The sequence below is a fragment of the Megalops cyprinoides genome, chromosome 3 (genome assembly GCF_013368585.1).
Source record: "Megalops cyprinoides isolate fMegCyp1 chromosome 3, fMegCyp1.pri, whole genome shotgun sequence".
In the NCBI taxonomy this organism is placed as follows: Eukaryota; Metazoa; Chordata; class Actinopteri; order Elopiformes; family Megalopidae; genus Megalops; species Megalops cyprinoides.
Genome location: NC_050585.1, coordinates 20,431,650 through 20,448,323, shown reverse-complemented (window position 1 = coordinate 20,448,323; position 16,674 = coordinate 20,431,650). Strand labels below are relative to the sequence as shown.

At 40.8% G+C, this 16,674-nt stretch overlaps 1 protein-coding gene across 1 annotated transcript in view; it reads right to left on the bottom strand.

Annotated features, from left to right (window-relative positions):
- Nucleotides 1-3,123: 3,123 nt before the first annotated feature.
- The window catches only part of LOC118775468 (proton-coupled amino acid transporter 1-like), a 33,213-nt gene continuing 19,662 nt past the window's right edge, over nt 3,124-16,674 (bottom strand). Inside the window, exon 12 of the mRNA XM_036525407.1 lies at nt 3,124-3,496. Within this exon, the coding sequence (XP_036381300.1) occupies nt 3,234-3,496 (263 nt within the window). The 3' untranslated portion in view covers nt 3,124-3,233. The remainder of the gene's footprint in view (nt 3,497-16,674) is intronic.

Sequence of the window (16,674 nt, the reverse complement as noted above, 5' to 3'; positions counted from 1 at the left end):
ATTATAAGATCCATTTAGTTAAGGCTCCATGAATAGAACAGTTTGTTCCTTTTTTACTATGAAAGGACAAAAATGAAATAAAGACTTTTTGTTCAAGATGCTTTTATCAAATGATTATATCAAACAGATTTTTTCTGCAAAAATCTCCATGAACTTTTCACATGACACTTCTGTAGTGCAAGATTTTTTTCTGCAACAGGCACACTAAAAACATGCTAGGCTGCCTGTTGTTCATATTGTATGAAAGTGAAGCTCCTAAAATTTTTACACAGATTTTATATTTTTCAAATTATTATGGAAAAAATGAAATGGTCCACCAGAGGTTCATCTGTAACTTTTTAAGTAAGTTTAATAGCATGGAATGGTGTATGAAATGAAATAAAAGGAGAGAATAAGACATACTATCAGAAAACATTAGTTTATCTCCTAAAACACACATTAAAAGGAAAGATAAAAAAAAAAATCTTACAACATTTCAAGGATATTTTAGCATACGCATTGAAATAATATTGGCATCTTCCCCTGTTCATAATATGTAAAAAAAACAGAATGCAGAGTACAGAAAATTCATGAGGTTCAAGTGTTCATTTGACAATAACCATGAGCTTGCTGAAATCATAACTAAAGACAAACAATGCACTGAAAATACATAACAGCATCGCAGCTGAGCAGTATGCATGATAGCCAGAAGAATGTTCAGACACACAAGCTTTAGACAGTGATGGTGAGTGTTTGCAAACTTTTTTCCAGTTAGCTGCCTTTTCACCACCACTGCTAGCTAACAGGGGTGAACGACCTGAAAAGGTAGTTTACAGCAGACAAAAATGCCAGGATGTAACAAACTTATCCAGGTACTTCCAGGTGGAAGTGGGAAATGGCCCAGATGTTTTGCACTCTTCGGGGGAAAGAGCAACTTTCCAATAGTTCACAGTGAATGTAAATGATTTTATGAATCATTTTATGTTTTTACTTTTTTTGTTTTTACTAGATTGTTAGATTACATTGTTTCATGTGTTACATATTACCTTCCTAAATGAATGTAATAACATAATAATACTAAAGTTTTAAAGCCCGTTGTAACCATCATTAACTAACATAATCTAGGTAGTTAACAGTTAGCTTCATAGCCAGAGTGCTGCTGCAATTTTATTACATCATATATATCATTCAATTTGCATTGCATAAAGCAGTTTGCTGTGAACATTCACATATAAAACAGACCTCTAATATGTACTGACTTAACTGAGCAGAATAATATCTTCAGTAAAAGACAACTGTCCTTGTACCAATATTCATTCTATTATTTAAACAAAAAGGATAAAAGTGGATTATATGCAAGAAATGTATAAGCAGCCTGTTGAATTCTATGTGCTCTTTATCTACTTTGTATGTACTATTTTAATGATTCCATTTAAAAATATATAGGAATAGATTCATTCCACTACTGTTCTTAACTTTAAATAACAATTAAATGCGTTTAAATGTATAACACTTGCATTTCTTGGACAGAAAAATTAAAGGACAAGTGTTAAAACTATGCCTTGCTGAGTTCAGAAAACTACACTATGTCAGATTAATTTCAGGCTCCAACTAGAAAGAGAAGTGCTGGATTTTTCAGGGAAACTCTAGGTGCTCTTGAAGCCTATTGTCTATACTGCAGCTGCTAAAAGGGTTTGTGTTGCGATTATCTGAAGAGTTCACCACTGGAATTTCAAATGCCTCCTTTAAACACTTTTATAATTTTATTTCTGTTAACCTATATTTAACACAGGGAGGCTGAACTTTAGCTGAACATTAACTTGTGCTGAAGACATTTTACATGAGATTACTACTAGATCCGGCAATACAGAACACTTAAAGAACTCAACAGTGTCGCAAGTGTATCTAAGTCAACAAATTTAAACAGTATCACTGTTATTACAAAGCAATGGCACTTACAGGCAGGTATTAGTGATGACAATAAATGTTGAGTTCTGACAACCTAATGATTATATAAAACATCGAGCACGATTAATCTCAAAAATATACCAAAAAATAAGGTACGATGAAACTGTGATCACGGCAACCAACATTATTATGGACAACTTCCATGTTACTGTACATAGACCCTCTTTCAGCTTCAAGCAAACATTAATTATTGAGTACATACTAACTCAAAGTTTTTTTCTTTACGTCTACAGGTACCTTTACCATTGTACTATTAAACTACATGTTTAATTGTGAAGTAACACTTTTTAAAGATGAAGTTACAGCGCATTTTAAAAAGCAGATCCTTGTAAGCATGGAATAATTATGTGTAATATGTCACATAACCCTGATAAAAAAAATACCATTTATATTTGAAACCAAAAAAAGATGCGCCAATGACAATGCTATGAGATTTCCCCTCCTTTCAGAAATATTTATCACACCTTATCTACACATTATCTAAACATTTTACAGCTTTTAAATTAACATTTTATTACATGTACCGTAACCTTTTTGGCAGCACATTTATCTGTTTTAATCCCTGCTACCTATTTATGGGAACAGGTGGCAAAGAGAAAAACGACAAAAATATACAACAAAGTGCTTCACAGAAAGAAAACATTTAACACGAAATTCCTCTGTAGTTCTGTCTATGTGCGGAGAAGTATACAGCAGCTTAACGTGAAAATGAGAGGAAAAGGTATACTTGGAACAGTTGAGGGTTAGCCTGCACCACTCAGTTCTAAAAGCTTTTCATTTCAACCTGTTTTTGATGCCTGTGTATATTCTCGAAGGCACAGTGACTGCAATATAAACAGTGACATAATGAAAAGAAAACTAGGAGCAAGAGGAGAGAAAGATAGCAAGAACAGCTTCATCAGCCTGATCAGCTTCAATTCCTTACACTCATTAAGAGTGTGCTAGATGTGTCTAGTCAATATAGTATTGTGATAGTCAATATGTATGTCTAGGCTTTTGTCATACGCTTCTTCCTAGTTAGCGTTTTCCCATGCTAATGTTTTCAGGCTTTTAGCGTTGCCCCAAGCAACAGATCCTGGATCTGAACGTTTAATTATTTTAAACGCTTGACGTCAGGATTTTTGGTGGGTCAGCTGATCTTAGATCTGTGCTGACCTCGCATGAGAGTTGGGAAGGGCTTCTTTAAAGAGACACCAACTGTCAAAGTGATAGCCGATGTTCACGAGAGGGAGGAGGTTCTAGAACGCAGAAGTTCTAGAACACAGAGGTTCTAGAACGCAGAGGTTCTAGAACGCGGTGCCATTACCATCCCTGCCACTGCTGCGGTTGATGATCTCCATGACGGTCACGTGTGTCCCGGCCACCGAGCCGATGATGCCAACCACGCTGATGATGGCGTTCTTCAGCAGCGTGGCAGCAGAGAGACCCTCGCCGTGGAAGGTGAGGACCTGCAGGACAGGCGGGAGGATGAGGGCCAGGAAGCTGCTGCTCAAAGAGCCCACAAGCGAGATCATCAGGTCCAGCTCAGGGATCAGCAAGGCCAGGGCGCCTGCAGGGGGGGGCACACACACAGCGACCTGCATAAAACACAACCACAACCTTTCTGGGCCTCTACAAACCTGGAGCTGACTGTGAATATTGTTTCCACACTGTGCCGATCCAAGCAGTCGAGGCTCCAATGCACTTAGCTGTCTTCTTAAAGGAATCATCCAAAACACTCTGAAGCTAAGATCAACTGCTGTACGTAGTGCAAAAACATGTCCAAGGTGGGACCCCTAAGCTTACTATTAAGAGAAATGACCTCAGCAGACAGAGACAAGCTTACAACTTGCGATGAATCTGCCTCCTCCGGTCCTACCTAGCTTAGTAGGTTTCTTTTCACAGATAAACTGAAAGGGGCCTCTGCATCTGTGTACCTGCAATGCTGCCATCTCAAACAGCACATATCAGAGCATGGAGTGCCATAATTTTAGGGGGTCTGTTCTGGAACATGACTTTTCTTGTGCAAAAAAGGGCAGACTGAACTGAAGCCGATAAGAGAGAATGAAATGGATGTGATGATGTACTGCATGAAATGAATGTGAAAATGGATAGAATGAAATGAACGTGAAAAGGGATGGAAGTAACAAATAAAATGTGAAAGACTGGCACATGCTTAATCTCCAACAGCACCAACAGAGAAAAATGAACAATCAAGTTAGGAGAGGGGATGGGGAGAGGGAGGGCAGGGGGTGATGAGGGCAGACAACCTGTGGTGCATCTGCCATCAAAGCCTCAGTAACAAGGCAGGAATTGAAAGAGAGAATTCAATGATTGGGAAGTGGAGCAGAAGGGCCCTTTGAAAGAGGAGATAATTAAAGCTGCGTGATGAGGCTCTGATGCACTTGAGACGCCAGGAGGGAAAAGTTGCTCTTCCCCTTTGTCTTTTGTGGACTGTGGGAATAACTGAAGGCTTCGCTTCTTTCCTGTGTCGTCTTACACCACAAAGAAGCACTTGCTCACAACTGTCAACTGACCAAGACTCAAACATCACTCAATGAACAGAAAAAAAAAAGTTAACAGTGTTGCAGGGACCCGACTGCATCAGAGATACAGGAGGCATGAGAGAGAGGCAGAAAGACTGTGCCTGATACCTGTTAGCATTACTGTTTCACAAACTGTCGGTTTTCAGCAGGTACATGAAAGCATGGAACAGGTCTGGGCTTATGGTGGGGTTTCTGCGCAATTTTTATAAATATACACACATAAAACATGATACACCTACCATACATGGTAGAGTTTAGAAAGCCCTTGCACATAAGCTTTTCCTCACACTGAAAATTTTTGCAACTGATACTTACGACACCACCTTTTTGGATTTTTCAATAACATTTAAACCCCTTCTCCTCAATAGCCAGTTATCGTCATAAATAGTCATAAAACTTCTGGATATGTGGACACTCCTCATGAAAATATATTCTTAAAAGTTTAGCTTCAGAGCTTGGTATCCTATTACCTAGTATTATTATTATCATCCTTGCTGCTGCTGAGAATAATTCCAGCATACACTATACATATAATGAACTATATGGACAATATGGAATTTTAAAGGGGAATTTAATGGGAAAACATGCACAATGCTATAGCCACGTTAATGACAGGACACGGGGTCCCAGTGTAGTTACTTTTTTGCCAAAACATCGTTTGTGTTTCCTGGCAGCAGGGATAGTGTCTGGCAAACGCAGCTGTTCTGTCATGTCAGGACTTATGGGTTTACTTGTGCTTCATCCAATAGTCTGTGAGGGAGTGTCTGTGCTACAAGAAGGTCATGTGGTCTGTCTGTCACAGTGATGCTGGTGAATACCTCTGCTGCACAAATGTTCTGCTAAACCTGCCAGCTGCTGTCTTAATGAGATGAACCAATGACACGCATAACTGTGAGGTGGAGATCTTTGTTTTTTTTTTTAATTTATCGCAACATACTTTGGCAGGTGCTGATCGGTAACTCTCAAACTGCTCTCTATAAATCCAACAATGCTGACGATACCATCTCGCTACAGCATCCGTGTATTGGCATCCACTCAAATATTGAATCATTTATCCTCACTCTGAGGTTCACATAATAAACCCATCCCAAAGGAAACATGGCTGCTTACTGTGTCTAGCTCTCTTTATGTTGGTTTCCTCATCTGCCCTCACATACTTGAATCCCAGGGCAGCTCCAAAAGCCCATGTAAAGCCCCCTACCAAAATAACTTTTCCTCATAAAGCAGCTTTTCTAAGTAAGTGCCATTACATAGTCTATAATTGACAGTTGCTTATAATTATCTAAACTGAAGAAGAGAAAACCATGTGAAATAAAGCACCAGCACACAATGCTGCAAGCACATTCCTTGCAGCATCAAGGAATTTTTGTTTGGTGATTCAAGGGTTTCCGGTGCTCATGAGCTCGGGAAGAAAAGACCAGTGGCAGAAACGTGTTTACTGAACACTGTTTACTGTGATTTGGAATCATGTTAGTGGTTTCACTGCAGACTTATCGATTTCTGCCTCTGTGTCAATACCCACCTCTGGAGCTTGTGCAGGTCTATTTTACATCTATCAAGATATGGCAAGAAGAAAAAAGAAATTTTCCTGGCAGACAAAATTTTTATGCAAAAAAATTTATACAGGAAAGGGACTGAGGCAAAGATAAAAAATAAGGCCAGGGACCACTAACCTTATGGATGAATACAATGACCCTTTTTACCATTCCTTTGCTGTGCTAGCACGGGATCATCTGCAGATTAATCTGTGTTGGGATGGGCTAATCCATGTTGCAATGAACATTTGACTTGGCAGCGGTCACATGAAAAGCGAATGGACAACACATGTTAACTCACAGTATTATCTCCTAAACTCGCATTGCAAATGGTCTTTCATTTTCTTGCTGCCCTCTAGAGGAGGCTAAAATACTACAGGTTAATCTTCTGAACACAAGATCGTCAGTTCATGAATTTCACATGGTTTAAGAGAAAGTCCTGTGCAGAGACAGTGAGTTCACTACAAATCCCAGCATCCAACAGAACCAGCTACACAACAGTAGAACTGTTTGAGACGCACAGCCTGCATGTTTGAAAGTGTCACCATTATGTGGAAAAGAGTTTTGAGCATGTTAACAAGGTGGGCCATGGAAAGCAACGGGCATTTTACAGGGGTGCGTTCCCATCTGAACACATGAAATGAACATGACATGTTGTGAAGCCATTTCATGTAAATACTACATAGGTCTCGAACACCTTCTAAAGTGTGCACCATACCTGCCTTGTTTTCATCAATTCTATCCAAAAGTGTCCCCTTCAGCAGGTTCAATTTATTCCACCAGATAAAGGGATATGGTAAAAACAGATGAGGAAGAGGGGTAAACTCATAAGTTATGGCTGAAGAATAACACAGCAAACACAGAGCAAAAAAATCATTATTTAAACATAACCAATAAAAAATGAACTGATTCTGGCACAAAATAATGCTAATGGATATCATCAGGAACTTTTCAAAAGTAGAATTTTCTTAATGCGTACCTCCTGGTGGAAAACTGTGGGCCACAATTTAAAACAACATGGATGGATGAATGGATACTTGATTGTCAACAATTACAACAGTATTTTAAAAAATGCTAATTGTCAAACATATTCTTTCAGACAAAGCACAGTGTGAGGGCCCATAATTATCAGAAGCATTGCGTTTTAAAACAGCAGCAGCTCTCCTTCTAATAGACCCCTCACCAACAGAATTTAAAGCCCTGCCATTTTCCCAACACAAACAACCCACTGTTGGAGACATTCCACCCGGTGTGGGTTTGGGTTTACGTCCACCCTGTCCCACCGTGTTGTTCCTTATCTCCCAGCGCCAGGAAACTCAGAACAGCACCCCATGCCCTTCTCCTGTTGTTCGGTGTCCTGTCGGAGCTCAGCTGCTAACGTACATATTACAGCAGGGTACATATTCACTGACTCCCAGCCCCCCCCCCCCTACCGCCTCCCTCCAGGAAGTGATGACAACAGAACTGTGGGGAACACATCAAAGGGACAGCTCTCAGCTGCAAGAACAACGCCGTGTCTGTGATGACAGAGTCACACGACTGGACAAGGGGACGGCTGTTCTCTGGGCCATCAGTGAAATGCTGCCTCTGTACTGACCTGGATAACTGGAGCACTGAGGTCATGTGTTACGGGGGGGGGGGGACGGCACTGAGCCACAATGGGTTTGGTTACTTGGCAACTGGGGCACCTCTGGAGCTCAGTGGCTGCTCTGGGCCAGGTACCAATTTTAAGGTAAAAGTAAACATGAATGTCTGATGTGATCACTTGTAGATTATGATCTATGTCTTCAACAGTTAGCCGATACTACAGTATTAAACAACAAAACATTTTAAAGTATCTTTAAACAATCTTATAGGCATAAACAGGTGGCATAAAGATTATAAACAGCAGATTTAAAAGTATCCAGTATGAAAACCATAACTGACCCTTCTGCAAGCACAGATGGATTAAGCAAGAGTGTGTTCCAGAAACAAATTTCAAGAAAAGAAACTCTAAAGCTTCTTCACCTGACAGCATGACACTGAAAGTCACACAACTCACGCATCGGGGAGCTTAAACGTATGCTTGCATGGTACTGTACGCACAACTTCTTGAATCTAAGGTTCATAGTCTACATTCTTTTTTATCCCATATTCTAGAATCCCCCTGATACACACACAAAATAAACTGCCGCTGGGGGAAATGACGGCCCCTTTCTGTTTGATTGCAATACCTCCAAGCTCCCCTCCCCAGTGGTTCATATCTTTCAAAGGTATCTCTCAACCCCAACAGAATGAATTATTGAGTGTAGGCAAAGAATGAATTATTGCTGAGTAGTTGATTTGATAGGTCTTGGTAGCACTCAGATATAATAAAGACACCACTTACTGTCTTCATACACAATGATGGCAACTTTCATTCATTATAGAAAGTAAACCTCTATTACTGTATTTCTCCCCTGATTAGGAGGTTGAGCCAAGAAGAGGGAAGAGGCAGTAGGAGATCATCCGTTAATGTGAGTCACAAACTGCCAAATCTCGACGGTAAGAATTTTGCTATGGTCTGTACAACCTATAAAAATATGCAATATGTGGTAACCCCACACAGTTTAGATAGTAGCTACTTGGCTAGTTAGTTTGGTTTAGTTGGTCACTTCAGCACTAGTCCACTTTGAATCATTTATATTTCATTTTTAAATCATAATAAATTAATCCTGCAAATAATGCCTTCCTGTTAATTTGTCAGCAACTGAGGTACGAACAGGGTCAACCTCACACACTGCAGTTCTGTGAAAATGTTGAACACCATTTATTATGACCAGCTAAAATAATAAATAGCTAGCATTGTCTGTGTGCTCTGTAAATATAAGAAAAGTTCAAATTTCAGTTCAAAATTCACCATGGGTTGGCATCTCGTCCTCCAGTCAGTGTTTCACCTTTTTATGCTTAGCTGGAAGGGAGGCTTCCTCTAGCTGCACGATGACATACCCGGCAGGTGTCCAGTCAAAGAAACAAAACAAAAATGATGTGCATGTGGAATGTGCTATGGCCCAACTGTAAATTTTTCAAAACGACACAAAACAGACTGATTATCTGTATGGAAAATCATTGGTTACAGTCTGTATTGCTGAGATGGGAATATATGCATCTCAACAACAGTATATATATCGTAGAATTGTGTGGTATTTTCTAAATCTGGGAACACCTGTCCGAATGAACTTGCAGGCACCTGATCAATCGCAGGGTGCCCAAATGCAGTGAGTCAAGGAAGCCCCAGCCAAACTACCCACCCCTATTCCCAGCAGAACAAAACCAATTTGTTCTGCCTCTGTGGGCTACCGGTCATTGTTGGCAACTGGCACTGCCAGTGTCAAACGCAGGATGAAAGGCTTGTCCCATGATAAAAGTCAATGCCTTGCTGGCTGAGCCTCTTGGAACCGTTATGTCACTTTTAAAGAAAACTTCAAACAGCCCCTTAAGAGCAAGCCAAAAGCAACAGCTTCAGCTATAAGCTCTCTTTTCTTTGTTTTGGAAAGGATGAAAACTCAAGTGAAACCAGGCTCTAGGGCAGCCCCATTCTCAGCTGGAGAGCTGTGCAGGACATACTAGATCAGAACGTGGGCTACTATTTGTCCAGGAAACACAGACAGAAGAGCTTTGGAATGAACCAGAACAGTGGCGATAACAAGGTGGCTCTCCGAAGTGTTCGTGTGTAAGCCACTGTGGATCACATTCACACTGCTCAATGACGATGCGCTGTAACAGCCATCTGCATATGAATGAAAAGGGGTCTGTGCTTCACATCCATTTTGCATACAAATTGTTCGATAGACAGGCAGGGAAATGAATACTAAAATAACACTCACCTTCACTTTAATGCAGAGACACACAAACAGCGATCACTGTGCACGCTTCCATTTGCTCACCCTTGAGAGAGAAGCATCCAGTAGCTTTCATCAGCAGCTTCTATACACAAACTATAAATACTGGGCAGAAAAAAACTATAATATATAAAACTATATACTATAAAACTATAAATAAAGCAGAAAGGATCTGTCTCTTGTCTAAGCTGGGGTAATTACTGCTGTTGTTGTCACAACAGCCTTTTCCAATCACAAGAGCTCACCGTGCACCGATTGTTTCTGCTCCCATCCTGCCGTTACTGAGACTATCAGCAATGAACGCAATTGGCACCCTCAATTACTCCTGATACCGAGACTACAGCATGGCTCCTGTTTTCCCAGAGGCCAATTCACCATTGATTGCTAGGCATTTTAGCTGCCAGTCAAAAAAGGCGAACCATGCTGGACTGTGACATTTTCTTCCAGTCAAAAGGATGTTTTTCTATGTCCACACACCCCCCAACTCTGCCTTCTGAGAACACCATCCAAATTCCTGTAATTTCTGCTGACAGAAAACAAGGAGTCGTCCAGTTTTATTGACATGGTTCCTCTAATGCCTCTTTCCAAACCTGGAAGCAGACATAAATTACAACCTCTTCAATCAACCTGCTTTTAGTTTTTGCTGTCTTGAGAGGCAACAGGAGTATCATCTTGTTTTAATTCGCTCAAATTGCAAAAGTTCCCAGAAAACAAGCATTTTCTGAGGGAGCATAACTGTAAATGACTACATTTATACATTTATACTTATTTATAATATTATCATTTAATTCCTTCCACATCACGTGGATCAGCCACAAAAGAACCTGTAAGCTAGCTGGCCATATATGACAACAAACAATGCATTTAGACTTGGTTTTAATGGCCTTCCTTTCTGTTGCTCTAATGTTATGAGCCTCATGTAAACAGCAAACAGGTTTCCAACTTAATGCATAACTGTGTATCTAAAAATTCGATTTTAGATCACTGTACAACCACACATTGTTTTACCCTGTTGCTTCCTTCAGTTGAGCGACTTGGCTTTAGCTGAGAAACGTGTGGATGTCCACTCTCTCCAATTTAAGGAAGGACTGCAATGGAGTCCCAGCCATGTGATGAAAACTCATTCCACCATGACCTTGTGCCACAGAAACACACACTGTTACTTGGCAATCTAAAAGGAGGTGAGTTTCATTTCTTCGGAGGTGCATTTGCAGACCCTTCTCCCCATCGATCATTGTTTCCTTCAGGTATGCTGTCACCTCACCAACAACTCACAGCTCAATAAAAATAATAAATTGTCTTTTTAGTACAGATTTTCTTGGCAGCCAGTAAACAAGTTTATAACAGTTAACTGCTTCCCACGACCAACAGACATATTTCAAGTCACATGAAAAACAAAGGCTGCTAAAACTACTCTCCTAGTCTGGTTTCTGAAAGGCCATTTGAATTTTGCTTCAAAAGATTCTTAATGCCTTACCTTTACACCGCTGAACTATGAGGAACAGCACTCGGATTAACATTGTTACTCACTACCACACTTAGAACAAAGATTCTGCTGCAGAATGACTGAGCCATGTGAAGTGTAGTCAAAGCCAGGGGATATGTGCTATTTCAAGGCAAACAAGAGCAGCTCCTAGCTCAGAACACCCTTTATTGTTTTGAAAGCACTGCCAGGCAATTTTCAGTGCAGGTCCACTGTCAGATGAACTTACACACAAAAACAATTTTGAGATTTTTTTCAATTACAAACTTTGTCACATGTTTAAAAATAAAGGCCTCAACATCTACAAGTGACAGTGGATTCAACAGGAAGCCAGGAGGATAGTCTACCGAGTGACAGTAGGAGACTTGAGACTGTTTATGTTTGAGTTCTCACCACAATTTGAGGAAGGCTCGGGGCTATATTTGCCTTAAAGCATTTAATGCAAAACAAGCTTTGAAAGAAATAGCTTTGCATTTCTGAAAAAACCTAAAAAGGTTCATGCACAAACAGGACATAAGGTCAGCTCTAGTAAACTGTTTTCCTGTACTAAACTTTGTATACTGTAGGTTGTTCTGTTATTGTCACTTACATTGTAATTATTTTCAATAGTTCCCCTGGGCAATGTGATGGGGGGTAGGCACAGGCTTTCTTTGCTTTTGGTGGTGCACAATTTACAACACACTCTGTGGTGAAATTACTTTGACGCTGAATTTGTAAGCCTCTTTTTTTTTTTTACAATGGTCAGACAACAATGAAGCAGACAGAGGAACTATGAACTATGAATGATGTCTTCTTGAAAAATGACCAGGGAATCGCACTCAATTTTCTGCCTCTAGCATGCAGGACAAAAACAGAAAAAATCTCAATTTTGAAATGTTTTTGGCCATCGGTACATGATCACACCTGTCCCTTTTAAGGCTTTGGGAAAACACTCTCGCCAATTCACTGTGTCTGTGGAGAAAATCATTTTCCCCTCAATGTCTTACATCAATTCATCAACTTCCATTCATTTCATGTGCTGACTGTTTTAAAACTACTCTTCGAGTCACAGGGAGAAAAATATTTGATATGGACTCACTACAGTGTAGGCAAATGCTAAGAGAAGGTCACACCTTCAAAAATCACACAAATGTTTCTCTTTGATGCCCTGCAATGCCACTGCACCCAGAATATTTTTTGCCTGCTTGCAGATTGATGTGGTAACAATGTCAAACATCAGGAGATGCAGTTACCACTGAAAGCAGCGCTCCAGCAAGCAAAATAAGAAAATGATGATGCTACAATGTGCCTTTTTCCCTACTCGTTCCCGCTTTCTACATGATACATTTCTGGCAAAATTTTCTCGTATTTCAACTTGTCTTTCATGTCCGACAGTTGTGTCATAGGTAAAAAGGAGTGAAAGCCAAAGAAAAATAACAACAAAAAGAAATAATTGTGAGGCAAGTTATTAATAATGCCTCCTCTTCAAGGCTAGCAAAGTGCAATGAGAATCTGAAAGGGGAATGGGCGGGTGGCTCCTATATTCCACCGGAGAGGGGGTTGTGCAGAAGGTGGTGAATAGACTACACTCTTGTTTCCAGTTGCAGCTTTATATCACATGATACCATGGCACAGTGATAAATTAGGGAAGGAAAAAAAAATTACATTAGGAAGCGTGAAATGAGGCATGCACATGAAGCTCAGTCACAATGCGAGAAACGAATCAAACACACACAGCAAATACAGAAAACGCAGGGTTCTCTGCTTTGCCTTATGTAGGAAGTCAGAAAGTTTTGCTGCAGGAGCATACAGCACATGACAGACCACCCCACTGCTTTTGCAACTCCCAACGTGATGTCACTATCATTCTGGGACGACATTCGCAAGACAATTTTTCTTCTTCCGGATGACGGGCAACAAAAACTCAAGTGGACGCGGCCTGGAGCCTGAGCACAATGAGAGGGTGTGCAGAGTGATAGATCATTTAATGCAGTTTGTAGTGACACAAAGCAAACAGTGGCCACAGCTCCTCTAAAACTAATGGTAGCCACCTGCTAAGGTTGTGTCTTTTCACAGCGGTGGACAGTAATAATGTGTAAAAGCTGTACAGTGCTTGTTATCAAGTTTGCTGTGTTAAGCATGCATGACAAGCTGTACTCCTCCATAAATTTAGACTGGGGTTAGGTAAACACACATAATCTACACTACAGTACATAGTTCCTCTATGCCTTTTCAAGCTGTTAAAAGATTATAAAATATGCCTACATTTGAATAATTAATATTATTTGATTTTAAGTATAACCCATATGTATGCTCTACTCTACTTCCATTAGTTTTCATAACAACCATCAACAAATCTTCATAAATGTTAAACCTACAGTGACCTACATAGCACTTCGTAATAATACACTTAAAAGGAATTTGAATTTGTCTCCTACAACCATGATTGGTCCAACAGCAATCTTCATGCGTTTTACACTTTTAAAATATTGATCCATAAAAGAATTCTGGATTATTATATGTATAACTCAATGGTCTACACATACATGAAAAACCAGACAACAGGATATGTTACAGAGAAGCAATGAAAGCCTACAACCAATATAACGTGAAGGGGATTTAAAAAGGAAAACACTGGTACAAAGACCACAGTGAACAAATCAACCCCCGTGATAACACACAAAAATATATGCTAGAGATAGGCTAGTGCTATGGACAGGTATCCAAAGATTCAGAGAACTTATTCGTAATGTATGCTTATGCATAGCATGAACTAGCATATAATGTTCCACACAGAATCAGACATAATTCTGCTTGTGCTGTGGTCATAAAAGCTGACTTTGAGGATACATCTTGCGGGTGCTCCCAAGGGCCTCTCTCCTTCCTCCCCAACATCATGTTAATAACAATTAATGGCATGAAAAGCCAGCAGCCAAAGGGTTTCCACAGAGAACTGCCCCACATGCACTGGAGAGCCCCACAGTGGAGGTCCCTGCCCTGTTCCAGCAGTCCCATTAATAAACCATACCGATTTTTCCATATCAAAGTGCCTCCACGTTAGAGAGGAGCTGGCAATCTCTAACGAGCTGCACTGCTGGCCTCAGCGGATTTCAAAGTGTTGACTGCTGGGTGGTGTGGTTCACTTATCTCCTGTGTTTTGGGAAAAAAAGCTTTGTGTTTCCTTCTGTAGTTCAGAGACATTTTCAGGCCCTTAACCTGAAGTTTAATTAATCCACCCAAAAAACAAGGTTGTACCTAAGGCTGTACACTCCTGCTTTCGGGGTGAAGTTGGCATGGAGTCTCTCTCTCTCTCTCTCACACACACACACACACACACACACAGACAACCACACACATACACACATAAAACTACCTGAAACTGCAACAAACTACCTGATGGACATGGAGGCAGTGAGAGAACAGTATTAAGGAAACTGAGAAAAATTTGCAGACTCTGCCCAGCCATCCACTGATTACAGACATATGAGTTTGGGGCATGAAAAGAGAAAAGGGCTATGTGCAGCAAAACGCATGGGATGGAATCTGTACTACAGATCTCTGGGCAGGATTAACATTCTTGTCAGCCTTGGCAATGGGAAATGCCCCCCTTTCTCAAGTGGAGTGTGTGAAAGGACTACACGAGAGTGATTTTACTGATGTATGAAGCTCATACTCTAGATGACTGCTATTAAGTGTGGTAAACTAACCGCCTCATTGGGCAGAGCAAGGGACCTGAGTAATCGTGTGATTTGGGTTACATATGAAACCCACACTCTGAATGACTGCTGTTCAGTCTGCCAGCCTGGTTCTCCTGCCACTGAACAATCCTGCCAGTTCTTGGCAGGGTCAAACTATCAGTTCTGATGTTACCAGGCTTAATAAACCATCCATATTTTTGCACTTGCACGTGCATGTACGTGATTGCATAAACTGACGACAAATGACTACTGTAATAACTACTGTACTTCTATACTGGAAGTTTTCTACTCTACTGATGTGATAAAACATTTCATGCATTTTAATTGAAGCACGTCTGGTGCGCAGAACTGAGAAGTTGCTTGATTTGAGTTTATAAATTTGCTTGTGGGTACATGCTGAGATTATACGTGTACGTGTGTGCTTGTGAGTGTGCATATGCATATGCATATGTGTGTGTGTGTCTCATACATTGATACTAGTGCCTAAAGCGTTCATTCTTGGGACATGAAGACATGAAACATGCAAATTGAATCAGGGGTGCTGCGTGGGTCAGGAAACTGTGGGCTGTGAGTGGCACATCCGTCTCCTGTGACAGGCCCTGCGGTGGAATATTACCGTTCCAGTGGAGGAAGCACGAGTCGCAGCTGTGGGGGGCGTGCCCGCTCTAGTCTGACGGGAGAGGCAGCTGTCGTTCCCACTCCAGGGTTTGGCTCTAGGGTTCCATGGCAAGTTTCTGTGTCATAGTTTCCAATGGCTTGCACTCACTCTGGCCTGTTACAGAACCACAGCTGATCTCTCAGTGTTCTGTTAGTTCTCTCAATCTCATTTGCAGTGAAAGGGATGGGGATATCTCCACTAGTACTGGACTGCTTCTCATCAACCCTCATTAGCCCTGGAGCCAAAAATTTTGTGCTGCCTTCCCTTAAGCCCCCAAATCCTCAGGGGGGGCTCTCACTCACCACGCGGCACTGTCAGAACGGAGCTAAAAATCATCATGGATCAGGCGCTGCTACGCTCAGCGTTGCCAGTGAAAGGCACCACTAAAGGATGTGTCTCATGGGAACTGTAATTTCAGCGATGGTAATATGGACACACACAGCTTCACGGAAATGTATGGTGATGTCTCGTATGACAATACCCTGCAGAGCTGACCAAAAAGCATCCCAAAAATTAAAATAACAGTGAACAGCCCATCCACGTTTAAGACTAACCGAAGATCATTTTCTTATAAATTGTCAAACAAATGTACAATTATGCATAAGGAATATAAATGTTTTCATTATGGTTACCTCAAGGGGTAGTTTCTGTTCTTTTCCTTTATCAAACAATGATTGTGTTATTACAGATCAAAAAATTCTAACATACAGCAAACCACATGCCATAAGCTGAGGCAGAGTCCTGAGTCCTGAAAGCAGAGTAATATTTAACAGGGATATTCTCAGGTGTTTAATGCTTGTCCGTGCACACCATCTGGTACGCCGGGCTTCAAAATTGGACTCAGTATTGTGGAAAGTGCATTTCCAAATCAACAGTACTTTCTAATTTAAACTGCTGAACAGTCCCCAGAGGGGAAACATAAGAGCATCAGGCCTTACAAAGACCAACAGCAGTTGGGGGTGTTTAATTTAGTCATTAAACAGGACACA